Source organism: Alosa sapidissima, chromosome 5 (genome assembly GCF_018492685.1).
Source record: "Alosa sapidissima isolate fAloSap1 chromosome 5, fAloSap1.pri, whole genome shotgun sequence".
Classification (NCBI taxonomy): domain Eukaryota; kingdom Metazoa; phylum Chordata; class Actinopteri; order Clupeiformes; family Clupeidae; genus Alosa; species Alosa sapidissima.
Window position 1 is genome coordinate 11,757,891 of NC_055961.1, and position 16,654 is coordinate 11,774,544.

The window sequence follows — 16,654 nt, forward strand, 5'->3', positions numbered from 1 at the left end:
GCTTTTTGCCAAGATAGGCTATGCTGTTACGCTATCCAGACAAATCGTAGGCTTTTAGCTAAGATAGATTAGACTATGCTGAGATATTGATGTTAAAAGAACAGCATGCCTTTAGAGTAGATAGTCTAGGCTATGTTAACACATAGGATTTACATGGCAAGAGTTGGTAAGTAGCTGGAGATAGAATACTTGAACCAAGTCCATGTATTACCATGTTCCTCTGATGTGAGTGTGTTGTTGGTGCTGCTGCAGGGGGAAGAAGATCGAGGCCCTGATCTCCATCAGGTCTCTGGCTCAGCACCACGCCAACGTGCTGCTGCCCAGGCTGCATGATGTTTGTCTGGCCGTCAATCAAGAGGTGAGAGGCTCTCTGCTGGAAAACATTCTGGAGCACATGTTGTATCTTTTGTCTTGTTTCAAACTAGGCAATATCTATTGAAATGCCTTAATGATGCTACCAAAGAAATGATGTTAACTTTCTCAGTATTCTATACAAGTCAAAGCGGTGCAAGCTGTCATTCTAATTCCCTCCTCAACCAGGTGAAGAACCTGCGCTCAGTGGTGTCCCATGCTGCCATGGTGACGCTGGCCCACCTGTTTGCTCACCTGGGGCAGGACATGGATGCGGAGGCCGAGGGCGCAGCCCGGACACTGCTGCCGAAGGCTGGAGAGTCCAGCAGCTTCATGAAGGACATGGATCTGGCCCTGGGGTACATGGTGTATAACACCAACCCCATCCGCAGCATGAACGCTCTCATCAACGGAGGGCTCAGGTTAGGGGCAGAGAGAAAAAGAGAGCAGGGTTGTACTGGTTAATTGCTTTCTAGTGCTTCTCAACTTTCTCTGTGTTACCTGGCTATGTAGTTGTCTGTATCAGTTGTTACCAGTGTTGGGAGTAATGCATTAAAAAAGTAATGTAATTACAGTAATGCATTGCTTTTTGCTGTAATGCAGTAATGTAAGGCATTACCAATACAATTTCAGTAATATTTTACTCGGTACAATTCTCAGTAACTGAAGTTACTTTACTTTTTAATCCAAAATTGAGAAATGCTCAATTGGCACCAGAGAAGATTATCCAAGAATTTAAAAAAAGTCATCTATGCTGGTCCTGGAATTTGATTGCATTGTTTAGATGACTGTAGAAAGGGAATTTGAGTTATCTCTGCCATTCATGCAACAGATCTAACATGGTTAGGCTATACTTCTCATTTCAAGCAGTGAGAATAGCCATTATTCTCAAACTATTTGCATTAAGTCTACACCACTGTAAGTGGAAGGAAAGGCAACTAGCAATGATGAGAACCATTTAAAGTCAACATACAATTTCACCATGGCTATATTTTACTATATTAAGTTGTGAGTGACCTTTGGCCTTTGGGGCCTACATTGTCCCATGAGCCATAACTGCAACCGTTATATTGTTCTTTTGTTAGCCTTAAGCCTAGCTCAGTCATTATGCCATACCACATCACCTCCTGCTGTGTAATGAGCTGCATTGAACACATGAAGATCTATTGAGAACACCAAATCCATATTTCCTGTTATTTTGGTGAAAGTAATGTAAACGTAGTGTAATGCCTTACGATTCAAAGACAGTAATATTGTAATGTAACAAATTACTTTGAGATGACGGTAACAAGTAATAAATAATGCATTACGCTTTTGAAGTAACTTGCCCAACACTGGTTGTTACTCACCTAGTTTGTCTGTCGTTTCTGTGTCTCAGCTGTTTCTCCTGGTTCTGTCTCCTTGTCTCCCCTGGATCTCTGGCTTATCCATTCTCCTGGTGTGACTCATTGGTTCTCTGCTTCTTCTTAGTCACAAACATACAGCCGTGAGGAAGAGCACTGCACGGCACCTGGAGAAAGTGACGGAGGTCATAGGGGCAGCTCGTCTCCTGTCCGGCAAAAACGACCTGACTGCCCGCTTCATCCATACTGCCAGCTGCTTGGCCCTTGACAACACACTGGAAGTCAGGTCGGGAGCCCTATTTCTCTATGTTTCCTTATCATTTACTTATTGGCTTTGTATAAAAGTGTCAGTTCAATTCATAAAAGTAAAAGTAAAGGTTTCTAAATTAGCCAATCAGCAACAGTTTCTGTTCTATTATGAGCTATCCAAAAGTCATCTCATGTCATACAGCAATACTGAATGTAATTATCTGTCAGTGCATGGCATTGAAATAGTGTGTTTACAGCTAAAATATAGTGAAGAATTTGGGATTTAATATTCACTTTCCAGTAGTGTCCACAAAAGTTATAGCCTGGCTGACACCTGACTGATTATCAAATCTCCATTGACACATCTTTCCTGTAAACAAATGTTTTATATTTAGTTGTTAACTCAATTCCAAAGTATCTGAGAATCTGCTGAGCAAATTCAAACATAGATTTGGCAGGGTTCACCTAGACTACATAAGTTACATTACATATATGAGATATGAGATCTTTTAGGAGGGCCAGAGGCAATGACAAACATGCCATTTTTCCAATTATAAGTCAGTGTACCATCAAAATGATGTTAAAGCCATAATACTTATATGCTTATACATCATAAACTAATGAGTCAGTGAATCAATGGGTGCTGATGTATTTTGTGTCTGAAACAGGAATCAGGCCCGTAACATTCTGTCTGTAGTGGCCTCCCATCCCGACCTCATCAAGATGGTGGAAAGGTTTGCCCCTCTGAGTGATCAAATCTGCATGAAGGACTTTATTAACAAATGCCAAAAAAGGTGGACTGGAAACATCACCGGACACCATAAACACTAAACACTTTTACTTTACATTTATTTATCAAAGTGACTAGCTATTCAGTATTGTTTAATCTGTGAACATATAGTGTAAATTGTCTTGGCAATGTGCTGTTTTTTTCCCCGCCAGACCTTTGCGTTGAAGTGGACATCAGAGCCAGGGCGAGACCGCACTCACGGGGTCACAGACACACACACAACACCACCATGTGTGACAAAACACACACACACACACACACAGGGCAGTGCTGTAGAGATACACTAATGCACATCCTTTTCCCACATAAAATAAAGAAACAAAAATGAAAAAATATCTTTGTCTGCGCTGATTCAACTTTATACAACTTTGAAACAATAAACAGTAATGAACACTCATTTTGATCACCTGAAAATCAAGTGCAAAGAGGTCGAACCAAAATGTTTATTATTTTTAATAGCCAACATACTCGTGGTGACAAGAAAGCAAAGTCCTTGAAGTCATTGGTTAAGAAACAACCCAGGTTTGATGATGTTTTAGCATTATCAGTTGGAAACAATAAATTATTTACATTTTCTTGAAAAAGGATTACGGGAAACATACGTTAGATTGCTTTCCCTCCTACTTTCCACACCAAATCTTATTTCTCACTGGAAATGCCTATATGAATTTTCAGGGGAATTTCACCTTTAGGAGGACCCTGCGGAACCTAACAACACTGCTGCCTTATGAATAAGCAGAAGCTTGCATTTTCTAAAGCCACCACCTGACGATCTTCTCTTATTCTCTTCCCCCTCTCTCTCTCTCCCCCCCTTACATGGTCAAGTGTCTCTAGCTAAAACAAGTGCTAGCTTGCTAACAACAAGCGTGAGAATGATAGCAATGTAGTTTGCACTGTAAACAACTGTGAGAATTTAAAGGGGGGTATCATTCATGGATAACACCTTTTGTTAACAGCTTGTACTTTCCTAATCAGACATACTTTGAAACACTGAATAACATTAGGTATCTAGCCCAATATGTTTGTGTGCATAATAACGCTAAGCTAATGTTACATTGGATATATAATTGCCTTTCTTCCTGTCACTGCATTCCTAGCATCAACATGGTTGGTTGATTAATGTTATTTGGGGTTGTATTCCTGATTCCATTAGGGTCTTAGCGCTTTCGCTAGATAACGTTTATGTAGGCTAGCCTCCTACCAGTTGTTATACTTCTGCCATAGCCTAAATTAGCTAGACTACATATTTCCATTGTGGTCTTATCTCTGAAAAGATAAAGTGATATCTATGTAAGCACCTGTAAAATCTGTTTATAGTGTTTAATACTGCACTGTTTAATTTTTGTCACTACAATGACCACAATGCTTTGGGTTTGTCATGTCAACCAATAAAATGTCTTTGTTTGTTTGCTTTTATTTGAATTTTATACTCAGCCAATGATTATTTGTTATTTGTTAATGCCCGCGAAATCGCGGGGAATGTGAACATTCCATCTCCTCAGAAAGGTGAAGGCTAGGCAGTCCGGGCCTACAGTGTGAAGAGAGAGGGTGTGCTTTGCAGTATTAGTAGCTGGTTTTGGGGAGACCATTGAACGTGTGCTGCTGTTCATAGGCCCTCAACTCCTTAGCTCAACGCCTGTTATCTCCTGCTGTGGAGAGGGACCTGCGACCTTCCCAAGGAGCTGAGTTTAACTCTGGTGCTGAGCCCACCGGCGGACCGTCCGCCCTGTTGTCGCTGGTGTCACATAGCTATGTTGGCTAGTTCAAGGCAGCTGCTTGCCTCCCATCTGCGCCTGGACAACGGTCGTCGGCTTGGCTGAGTGGAGTGAACCCGTTTCGTTCGTGAGTAGCTGCTACACTTACACTGACACACGTACACTCGGGTCTCCGCCACGAGCAACCGGCGAGTTCGGACGGGCATTGTAGCGGTTGCTAGCAAAGATTCTAGAGCGCTACGCGCAAGATGGATTACTGGCTGGAAAATACGTTGGATATGTTGAAGTACGTTCTATGACTCTACGGGCGCCATTTTAATAAGCTCAGGTGTTCTTTTACTGTCTATGGTCGTCACAGACGCTGGCTACCGTGGGAATCCTATGGCGCTGATCCTAAAATGTTATCAATATTTGTTCTTTAAAGCTGTATGTTGAAATTACGAGAAACCCAATAGACCACACCATGTCTAGACCAGTTAAATATATTGTATAAAGACAATGTCGAATTATTTCCGAGGGTAAATTAGGCTAGGGCACTTGCATCTGTCCATCATCCACCAAAACTAAGTTCAATATGCCTATGTTTGGGATATAGCGTCGTTAATGTAATTTCGTTACTTTGTTGGGAAACTGTACTTTGTTACTGAATAACTGTAACGTCCATTCCTGCATTAGGCCTAGGCCTATTCATATAGCATATTTTTGTCTCCATGATTGCTTATTTAAAATATGGATTAGCCTTGACAGGCTACATTATTTCATAGAGATGTGCGTAGTGTAGGCTACAGCACGCATTCTCTCCCTGCGCATCTCTCCCTCAAACGGGTTCAGCCTGCATCTCCCATAAGCAAATCAAAACGGTGGCTTGTGCAATAACTGTTCATGCAGACTTCAACTGGCGCGGTAGCCTACACAACTTTGCAAAGTCAACTTGAATGTATCAATTTTGAATAGTATTACCCTGTTTAACACAACGTTGTCTGTCGCGTTGTTAATCGCAAACGCAAATTTATTCAAACGGCTAAGGAATTAACTGTAGCTTAATTTGTGGAGATTGAAGAGAAAGCATCTGTTTGACATAGGCCTACGCGTAGCCACGGACGGCACGGTCTACTTGTCAGTCTTGCCCGTCCGATTAGAGGGCTTTCCTTCGTTTACGCTCACCATCTTAAAAAGACGCACATGCAAGTCAACACTGCGCTGAAACCTCAAGAATCAGTCAAATCGCGAAAAGCCACAGCTCCGTTTAATTGTCAGGTGTGATGAAATGCGTTCATAATCCACTTAGGCTATGTCATAAACGTTGAATGCCTATGGAAAGGTTTTGTGGTAGGATTGTCCAATGGTCAGTGTTGCTTCAATTTGTGTTTTGATTTATGCGACGAACCGATGCTGGGTTCATCAGTTTTGCGCAAGTTTAAAACGTTTAGCCAACTGCCTGTCATTTTCGTTCTATAATTTCCATTTTTCATGTCATGAATGTAACATGCCTATGATAAGGCTTTGCAGTTGTACAAGATGGTCAATCTATTGTCTCAATTGTGATTCATGTGATGCGCACACCAATGCTGGGTTCATGCACTTGATCAGCCTAGAACAGGAACATTTTGGAGAGGGAATGAGAGAATGAACGCACGCAAGAAACACTTTTTAATTAAACGTAGGCCTAATTTACAAAGACATCTTAAAAAACTGAAAGTTAATATTTACACCAGGGTCTCACGTCGCTCTCAAGATCAGTCGTGTGCTTTTGAGCTTGCGAGAGGCTTAAGATGCACAATTGCGCAGCCTATAATAAAAAGTAAATAATGCTTAATTAAATAAAGGCATGTGCTTACGCAGCCTATAAGTAAAGAAAAGACCCCTGCCATAATTTGAGGATTTACAGTAGGCCTAGATGAGTAGGCCTAAATAATAGGACTACAGCTATTTTATAACTCAAGCAAATTGTTTTATTAACATATAGCCTAATTGCACAAATTAAGTCCAACGGTTAGATTCATCTGGACGTGTTTTAAGTTGGCTGCAGCCTGTAAATAGGCTAATGATTTTTGAAAACGAACTTCTGTGGTCATATGCATTTTACATAGGCAAGCAGGACAATTTGGGAGTTTTTTTTACTGCATGGAAACGATACAATAGACTAGTGTCAAGCACGGTTGTGTTTAGCCTAGGCCTACCATTTGCATTTATTTAAGTTATGAACATCAGACGCTTGAGTGAAATCTAGACCTTATTAGTGATTGATATAGCATATATCTTATGCGCTGTGTTTAAAGGGGAACTTGGCAACTATTTCAACTTAATAAACCCGTTTAGAAATCATTTGGATGGTTAAATGACCTGTTGGTGGCTGGATGGTGACTTTCCCCGCTGCGCCTAGCGTCCCCAGGCGGAAAACCAACCTTGCAACATTGAGACTACCGTCCCGGAAAGAGAAGTGAGAAACAAGAAACTTGTTTTAAATCGTGTTTCTTACCTTGTAACATCCACATAGTTCTGCCAAACTTATGCTAACAGTTCGCTAGCTTGTAAACAAATCCATGTGCTTTATCGTTACCTTTTCACACAGTTTGAAATAGCATAATGTGCAATTTCTCCAGCAGAGGGGGAAATCCTGCCAAGTTTCCCTTTAAGCAGGCCGTGAACAAAGGGTTAACTTATAGCCTACAGGCAGAAAAAGGAAAAATGGTGATAATATAACTAACGTTAGCTAAGTTAGTTTGCCTGCTAGCTAGCTTATCGGTAGGCTATACAGTCTCTCAATGGGAATTTATGTGATCTATTTACTAGCGCAATAGCTACTTCTGTCTAAATAATAGGCCTATTTACCTCTCCTTATTCAGTGTAACCTTGGAAAAAGATCAATCGGGTCTTTCACACTGTCAGTTCTTGCAGTTCATTACCGAGGAAGAAAAAAAACAACAGCTGGTAACGTTAAAAACAGCTGTTCAGGTGGGCTCATAGAATTGGAACTGTATATGAAATTTTGCGCTGAGCTTATTAAAATGGCGCCCTGTCAGGCTCAGAACGTACTTCATGCCTATGAAGTAACTAATCTATCTTGCTCTGCTCTAGAATCTTTGGTTGCTAGTGCTACCCTGCCTTCAGCTCACCAAGCTGACTTTGTGCACCAATGGAAAGCGCTTGGGGGTTATTGTTTTCTTTGGTATTTTTGTGTTGTCCTAATGTGTTTATCTACCTGTTTATGGTGAATCGTTTTGTATGGTATTTCTCCTATTGTTTTAGTTCATTTATACTGGTGCCATTGACTGGATGTTAGCTCAATAAGCTAACAGGGATTTTCTCTCCTCTGTTAACATTAACGTTAACGTTCGCCTGTCTGCTTCTTTTTGAAGCTTGTTAATATAATCACTTTTACTATTAAGAAATAAATGTTTGATTATTATATTACATTATTTCCAGGGTGTATTGGCAATTCATTGTGACTGCATTCACTAACTTAGTGTAATTACCCATTCATTGTATATTTTGATTCTGTAGGAATACACTACGAGCTATATGGTAAGCAGTGTTTCCCACAGAATTGGAGTCAACTGACTTGGACAACAAGGGGGGTATTAAGATTGTCTTGGTAGTGTATAGGTCTAATTGAGTGCCTGTCACTTTAAGATGTTCGTGAGGGAACCCTTGCAATTGTAACAGTTAAAAGTCTGCTGATGTGTGGATGCAATTCATAACGTTTTCTACATAGTTAAAATAAAGGTTCGTACTTCTCCTTGGGACAAGCACTTTTGTATTTTGGAAAACACTTTTCCATTTACATCGGGATTTTGCAAACATTCAGTGTCAGAGTCAATAAAATGAGCCCTTCAACGAAATTGACAAGCAGCTGCAGAGCTCTACACTAACATTTTTTTTCAGGAGCACTTGTGCGCCCAAGTTAAAAAATGTAGGAGCACAGACAAAAATTTGGGCGCACAGTCAGTTCTGTACTTAACTTACACATAATCTAACATTATACTGCAGCTAACAGTTAAAACATGCCAGTGCACCAATTTCGAATATTAAGAATGACTGACAACATGTAGGCTACAGGAAACAGGATTTTAAAGATCAGTGCCTACTTTATTTTCAGTCTGTTCCTACATTTTGTTAATGTAAAATAATATAATACCATATTTGCATTTAGCCTGTATATCAAGTATCCTGCCAAATGTAGGCTAATTTATTTATTTGTGAATCCATCTATAGCTAAATCAAATATGCCCATGGTGTCCTATCTGACTGCATACTGCCTAATACTACTACTAAAACAGTACATTTTCTCTTCCACAAAACCCAACATAGGCTAATCAAGGATATATGTTTTATACTTTTAATTTTTATTTGAAATATCTGCATTGATGGGGAAAGGCAAACGTTAGGCCTACTTTCGTTTTGCACTTCAGCTTGTATTCGGTGTAAACAAACAAGCATGCGTGGAAGCCTGGAGTTGTAGCGTTCTACCTTTGAATAAAATGGGAGTATTACGGGAGGCTACTTTTGTGCCGGTTCGCTACAGCTATATTTTGCATATTCCAGCCAATACGTCAACTGGGCTAAAAGGCATGTTAGGTTACCTTTCCTTCTCTCACTGCATTCTCAGAATCTCATCCTGTTCCTCCTATATCCAATGAATTCGGTGGATAGAAGAACTAATTTCTTCAATCTTTGCATCTTGGCTGGCTAGTCTAACTTTCCGTTTTTTCTGCGCGCTCTTGGATTTGATAGAAGCGACTACTAGCGAGTCACAACGCGAAACTGCTAACGTTGATGGGAGGTGTAGTTTTTATGCTGAATTCGCGACGTGATTCTATGGTTTGCACCAGTAATGTTTCTCGATGTTGCGGTGTATTTTGTAGGCAAACATTGACATGGTTAGAAGTCATTCGCACCAGTGCGCCTAAATATTTTTTTGCACTCGCACGGCATCATTTTTACTCGCATGTGCGAGTGAAATGGGCGCACTGTAGAGCCCTGAGCTGTAAGTAGGCTAAGCATGCTAAATTCGACATCCAAACAGTGTTCTAACATTAGCTTTGAGAGACTGCTTGATTGCATAACTTCACTTAGTTTAGTCTCTTCAATGTAGCCTACTATGTTGTGATAAGACCTTAGCAGGGTTAACTGCAATGCAGCAGTTTTGAACAATTTTGCGCAGCATGGTCACTAAGCGGATTTAATAGCAATTTAGCCAGACATTTTCTATGCAGTGCTTCTATGTGGCAAACAACAATCCTTAAACAATCATGAATATTTTGTTAAATGCACATGCAGAGGAGGGGAAGCTGGCTACGAGAGAGAGCGGGGCAAGGAAAAGCTGCGTGCGTAAAAAGCGCAGCTCAATGGCAATGCAAGGATTTGATCTTATATTTAATTTAAATGAAAATAAACATAGAATATTAATCTGTGGCGGCCGATTTTGATTTTGTGGCGCCCCGCCAAAGATTAGTCAATGTATCAGAAACACTGGTAAGTAGTATTTTACAGTGGAGGCACCAGCTCTATTTAATTCTTTTATTGTCTTTTAGCCTACTGGTATTCAGGAATCTCAGCCAGCTCACCATTCCACCGCTGATTGTAACTAGTGCCTGTGCACACCCGTTAAGAAGGGGTTTAGTGCTGCCACTAATGACTAATTTTCTAACGACTAATCTTTCGACTAATTTTTCGATTAGTCGACTAATCTAAACGACTATTTTTTTATTTTTTTTTTAAATCAAGTGTTTGTTATTTCGTTGTGTCCATTTTATTTTGAACTCAACTGAAGGGGAAACATAAAATATAGATAACTCTACTTTTGTTAGAAGCTTATTAAGTGAACTGTTCAAAAACATTATGTGTAAAAAAAAAAAAAAATCACCCATTTAAAATGCTACCATCAGATCTAATTTCAGACCTTTGATATACTTTATTTGTATGCCAGTGTTGCAATGGACATAGACAATGTTCAATGTTTGTCAAACTTCTTTGACCTGAGGGCCGAATATTGACATGATATTTAATTATGCCACAATAGCTTTTGGCCATGTTTTTCAAATTTGACTATACAATACAATGCTAGATAGTGTATTAGTCTGTGCTCTGTTTTTATGGAAGTTGCATAAATCCACATTGTTCTATTAAATGTTGTTTCATAATTAAATAGCCTTCCAATAGGTGAATCGGAGCTTTGCTATCAACGTTATCGAGTGGTTTCAGTTTCGCTCGCGCACACGCATGCATTGAATGAACGCTCTTACCACCATTTAATTGTATGCCTCTATGTTTGATGACACTGATTGCAGAAACGTTTGTTTTCTTTTTCTGTCGGTCCGCGGTTCCTTGATAAATTGCGCAGCAAATTATCAGACGAAGCCCCGGGAATAATTTCACTCCACCAGCAGTGTCCACGTCGCGGCCAGAGCTCGCCCGCGGCCCAAAGTTTGAGAAACGATGGTCTAGCCAACTTTGAAAGGCGACAGGAGTTGAGGTCTTAAACAAGTAGGCTACAGGCACTTTGTGCGTCTTACCACATAGGATACCTCACTTTATCTGTTGGCTTGAACGCAAAAAAATATCCTATGCATCGTGACTTATTGAACATGGGAAATAACGCGCACCTTGATTGTTGGTATCACGGGCAGCGCATATTCATTTTAAAGTTTTTTTTTTTGTATGAATGAATAAATGACACGCCGTTGCGTTGTCAACGTGAACCACTCTCTTCACTTCATTTATTGCAATTTCCACAATACTAGGCCTATATTAGTCAGAGTGTGGACTACCGTACTAGCTTAAGGTCCCCCGCTTAACTGCCTAAAAATGAATCGCGCTGAAAGCAGGCAGGCACGCAGCTTTGCTACATGCGTTTCCACTTGCGACCTTAGCAGGGTTTAAAACATGACTGCCAAAGTCTAAGTAGCCTGTTTAACATCCAAAGACAGTCGTCCTTTTCAAGAGTTAATAACATTACAGTGAGCCATTTGAGACGGGAGACCAAAAATAAATAGGTGGTCAATAGTAAAACGACTCTTCAACTAAAAAAAATGCCGTCGACTAATTTTCATGGTCTATTAGGTCGATTAAGTCGACTAATCGCGGCAGCACTAAAGGGGTTACATCTATATCGCGTCTCCTTTGCTTATTCCATATCAAGAAAATACCAAGGAGGAACTACTGATGTGAACTTTATTTATTTATCGAGTAAGATATGGCGGCGCAACTTCCAAGCTCCATGTCACACATTTGCCTCCAGTCACTTTACCAGAGCCCGTCTACAGAGAGCCTCCCCACTCTCTATTAACCCCATACAAACCGAATTTGGCTGCAGTTCACCAGAGTTCACCTAGATGGCGTCTGTAGGTCCTATGGAGCTACATGGCTAAATTTATTGTTTTCACCTATTTAACAACTGGAAACCCTCAAATTTTATTTTATTTTTTGCAAAATGGATATGGATTATCAATCAAAAGTGAAATAATCCGGGAGTCATGTCCTTTCGTTTTCTTACAGGTTGGGTCGTTGTTGCCCATAACACGCTAGCATTGATGCTATGCTATGATCATGCTAATGAATGACGTCTTGACGCGTTTGAAAGGCTTTTTAAAGACACGTTTCCAATTCTGCCCCCACTTGTGTGTGTGACAATGACATGGTCTAGCCAGCTACATTAGAGAAGATGAATAGGCCTAACAGTTTACCAAGAGAAAGTCTGAAGCTGAAGTTCCTTTCAAACCTTTGCATAGGATTCACTGTAAAACTAAGCAGACCAACAGAGTACATTTCAGTTATTTTCTTTCAGGGCTTAAATTTTACTGCGGGATTGCGGGTATTGCGCATAATTTGTTCAAGTCCCACAACTCTAGCCATCATAATGCGAGAAATTCCCGCATACACTTTTACAGCCTGTCTGATGACGTTAATATAGCCTAATCATTAAGTGGCGTGAATGCGGTGCTATTGACCGGACTGATCATCTACCGAGTTGAATTGAACATAGCCTCATGCAGACGCACACACACACGGAGAGAGAGAGAGAGAGAGAGAGAACCACTTTGCGCTTACACAAATAGGCTACGCTACCATGGCAAACTTTTACATCTGGAAAGAGCTCCTTGGTAACTATCCTGCTAGCTCAGGTCACGTCAACACTTGATCCCAGAAAGATTGTCTTCGACATGTCAACATTTATTGTATCTAATGACATAGAAAACATAATGATTTGCATACACATACCGCACTATGCACAACTTTTATTCACTAGCGACTACAGCCTAAAACCGTCAGGTTGAAGGGGGGCTAATTACTCCATAGAATTACTCTCAGGTATTTTCTTAAAGTGACAGGCACTCAATTACACCTACTCATCACCAATGTGCACTCAATTGGACCTACACACCACATAAGTGTTATAGGTTAAACGTCAATATGAGGCATTCAAATGACTAAATATGTTTAGCTAGTAGTAATTACTAGTAAAATGCTATACTTTAAAAAATGCATTATTAAATAAATACACTCTATATAAATTCAAAAATATATTATAGAAACATATCACATAAGCTATCATTTTCAGTGTGTGTTTGTGTGTGTGGAGAGAGTCAAGCAGAATCTAGGATGTCCACTGTTGTGAATGATCCCACTACAGTATATATTACTGATGACGTCAGGGTGGTGGGGCCCCCAAAATCAAACACTTTTTTTAAAAAAGTATCGAAGTATTGAAATCGCAATTCTTGACTTGGTATCAGAATCGACCCCCCCTCCCCCCCAAATTGTGTAAATCCCCCCTACATGAATAACCTAAGGGGGGAATTCCCCCCCCCCATTTTGAAAAATGAATTTTAAGCCCTGTCTTTGATGTTTAGTTTAAGAGCAATCATAGCCTAGCATTCCAAGTTACAGAATAGAAACGAATGCGTTAGCTTATGGCTAATGTATATGAGAAATCCCATAGAGATGCTAACGGTTAGCATAATCGGTAACCGTAGATATTTAGAGCGAACTTCAGTCCATTTACAAAAGGGTTACATAGCTCTTTGTTTACAACTGACTATTAAAATACTCAAAGGCTAATGTTTTCTCTCCATATAATACCGTGTAGGAAAAAACGTGACTGTCTCATCAATGCTACTTGAACAGAAGTAGCTGCATAAAATCACAAGTAGGCCTATACTCTTGCTGCACAAAATAAACATTAGGGTGCGTGTGACAACGTTGTGACCCACTAGTGATCACGTGACACTTGCTCTGCTGCAGCCAGGGGCTTTTCCCACATACACCTCCTGGGAATGTATGAGTCTTCAATGCGTGATTTTGAGTGTTTTTCCCCATAAGTAAATTTAAATACTCGATAATGTCAATTTGCACATTGTTAAAACAACAATCACGATATTATCGCAGACGATATATATCGCCCACCCCTAGTGGTCGCCCTAAAAGACTGCAAAAACTGGCATCATCCACATGAACGCGCATCGCTAAGACAGGGCGTAGTTATGCCTAGGCGTAAATTCAGTCGGTGTTACCAACTTAAGTTCAATTCTAAAGACTGGTTTTAACAAAGACCAACTTAGCAGTTAGGAGCAGTCGTAGCAAAGAGTTGGTGCAACCGGTGTCTGCTGTCTGCGCCCCTACGTCATAATGGTGAGGTCACCATTATGGGGAAAAATTGTCATTTCAGATCACTTGATGCATCTTCACCTTAGGACTCACCCGCTCGCTTCTCAGTAGCCTAGATCATTTGGATTTTGTTCAGTAGATTATATTTAAGTTCTACTGACTACCCTTAATTTGAATGTAGCTCGTATCAGTGACACACTCAATGGATTTTCAAAAGGAGTTCGGAAAACTCCATGCAGAAAATGAGGAGATGAAAAAAATGATGCTACAGCTCCTGATTTTACGCCAGGAGCAGAATCAGAACACGATTTGTACCGCATGTGTGAGTTCCCTCAAACATCTAAGAGCCGGCGTACAGTTTTATATAGCCTAAATTATAACTAAATCTAATATTCCATGTTTCCTGCACTTCATTTGGCATCTATGCTGAAAGGGTAAAAGTCAATGTTTAAGTATGTTTTGATGATGGGCATCTATGAAGTGACCTTTCCAGGTCAAAGTTGAAAGGATACAGCTTTGGTCAAATCTGACTATCAATCACACTTTTTGGGTTAGTGGTTACCATCTATGTTAACAAAGATAATAATGCTAACCAAGTTACTATGCTAACCAGCATGCTAACAATGTTAAAATGCTAACTATGCTAACCATGTGACTTAGCTAACCTAGCTAATCATTTTTAGTAGTCAAGTCAAGTCAGTTTTATTTAGTATAGCGCATTTAACATGCACAAAGTGCAACCCAAAGCGCTCTACATACAATACATTGACAAAAGACAATAAGACAAAAAATGCCAGACGGAGCGGCGTAGTCGCCAGCATTGACACCAGATGACAAAAACATTTTTTAAAAAAAATAACAAACACAAAAGATGCCGGACGGAGCGGCGTAGTCGCCAGCGTTCCCGTGACACAAGACAACAGACATACAAGACAACACAGACATACAACACAGACAACACAGAAAATTGAAAATAATTAGTCCAATTTCCAACCAGCTGAAAAAGTCCAAGGGCAATGATGACCCGCGTGAAACTGCCAATGCAAGACCAACAAAGATCTTTCACTGACCAACTCAGATTTAGCACTACTGGCAGTCTGGAGAGCAGAGCACCGGAAGAACAACAGTCTGAAGTCATGATGGGCGATCTTCCTGCTGATCAGCAGCTCGGTGGCTTTAGCAAGATGTTTGTTGCTTCTCCCGACGTCGCCATCAGAGCTCCCCACGTCAGCACTCAATCCAGACTGCAGGCACCCAGCGTCAGAGGCTATACGTTAATGTTAACGTTATGGCAGCTCGCAGGTCAGCCGCAGCTCGGTGGTCGTGGCTGCTGCAGATCTCTCGCAGAGTAGGCCCATTGCCCTGAGCAATCTTTCCGTCCAGACGAGTCCAGACAGAGGATGTGCAGCGTCAGATGGAAGAGGGACGGCTAGCTTCTAGTCAAGGCAAGCTCATCAGCCCAGTCGAATAGAAACTAACGTTACCGTTAGTTATCAGCCAGAATAAAGGACCAAGAATAACACAAAAACTATCGAAAGTAACGTAAATAAAAGGTGAAAACATTTAACTTGACAAATAAATACAAAAAAATAACATTACATAAAATTATGAACATTACATAAAAACAAACAAAAACATGATGCCAGACGGAGCGGCGTGTCTCGCTAGCGTCCCCGTAACCTAGCAACCTCTTATTCTAACTAGCATGCTAACATACTAACTATGCCAACCATGTGACTTAGCTAACCTAGCTAATCATTTTAGTAGCTATGCTAACTAGCATGTTAGTTATGCTAACTAGCATGCTAACTATGCTAACCATGTGACTTAGCTAACCTAGCTAATCATTTTTAATAGTTATGCTAACTAGCATGTTACCAATGCTAACTATGCTAACCATGTTACTTAGCTAATCATTTTTAGCAGTTTTGCAAAAAATGCTAACTAGCATGCTAACTATGGTAACATGCTAACTATGCTAACCATGTTACTTAGTTAACCTAGCTAATCATTTTTAGCAGTTTTGCAATGCTAACATGCTAACTATGCTAACCACTACTAACAGAGCTGAAAAAATACATAGCACTCTTGTCCTAAGTAAGACCTACGTAACATAGTTTGAATGAAGTTTCTACGTTAAATGGTTGAAGCTGCATTAAATGCGTTAGAAGAAGAATAAGAAGAAGCCTAGGAAGAACAGTACAGTGTATTTTCATGCACTGTAATAAGAAGAAAAGTTGGAAGAACAGTACAGTGCATTTTCATGCACTGTAACTAGAAAAGCATTTCCTGAAGGAAATACAGTGCATGCAAAGTTGTTGCTGGGTTGGATGCTAGGGTAATTATAGTGGTTGCTATGCTATAAAGTGGTTGCTAGGCTGTTGCTAGGGTAATTATAGTGGTTGCTATGCTATAAAGGTGGTTGCTAGGTTGTTGCTAGGGTATTTAAGGTGGTTGCTAGGCTGTTGCTAGGATAATGATAGTGGTTGCTATGCTATAAAAGTGGTTGCTAGGTTGTTGCTAGGGTACTTAAGGTGGTTGCCAGGCTGTTGCTAGGGTAATTTAGCAACCACTATAAATTAGTTAAAATAGTTAAAAGT

General features: G+C 40.3%; 1 protein-coding gene across 3 annotated transcripts in view; it reads left to right on the forward strand.

The window, feature by feature from the left end:
* LOC121708454 (TOG array regulator of axonemal microtubules protein 1-like) overlaps window positions 1-16,654 on the forward strand; it is a 47,720-nt gene that overhangs the window by 8,078 nt on the left and 22,988 nt on the right. For all 3 annotated transcript variants that reach the window (XM_042091113.1, XM_042091115.1, XM_042091114.1), the window contains exon 2: window positions 14,272-14,376. In XM_042091113.1, the coding sequence (XP_041947047.1) occupies window positions 14,272-14,376 (105 nt within the window). The remainder of the gene's footprint in view (window positions 1-14,271; window positions 14,377-16,654) is intronic.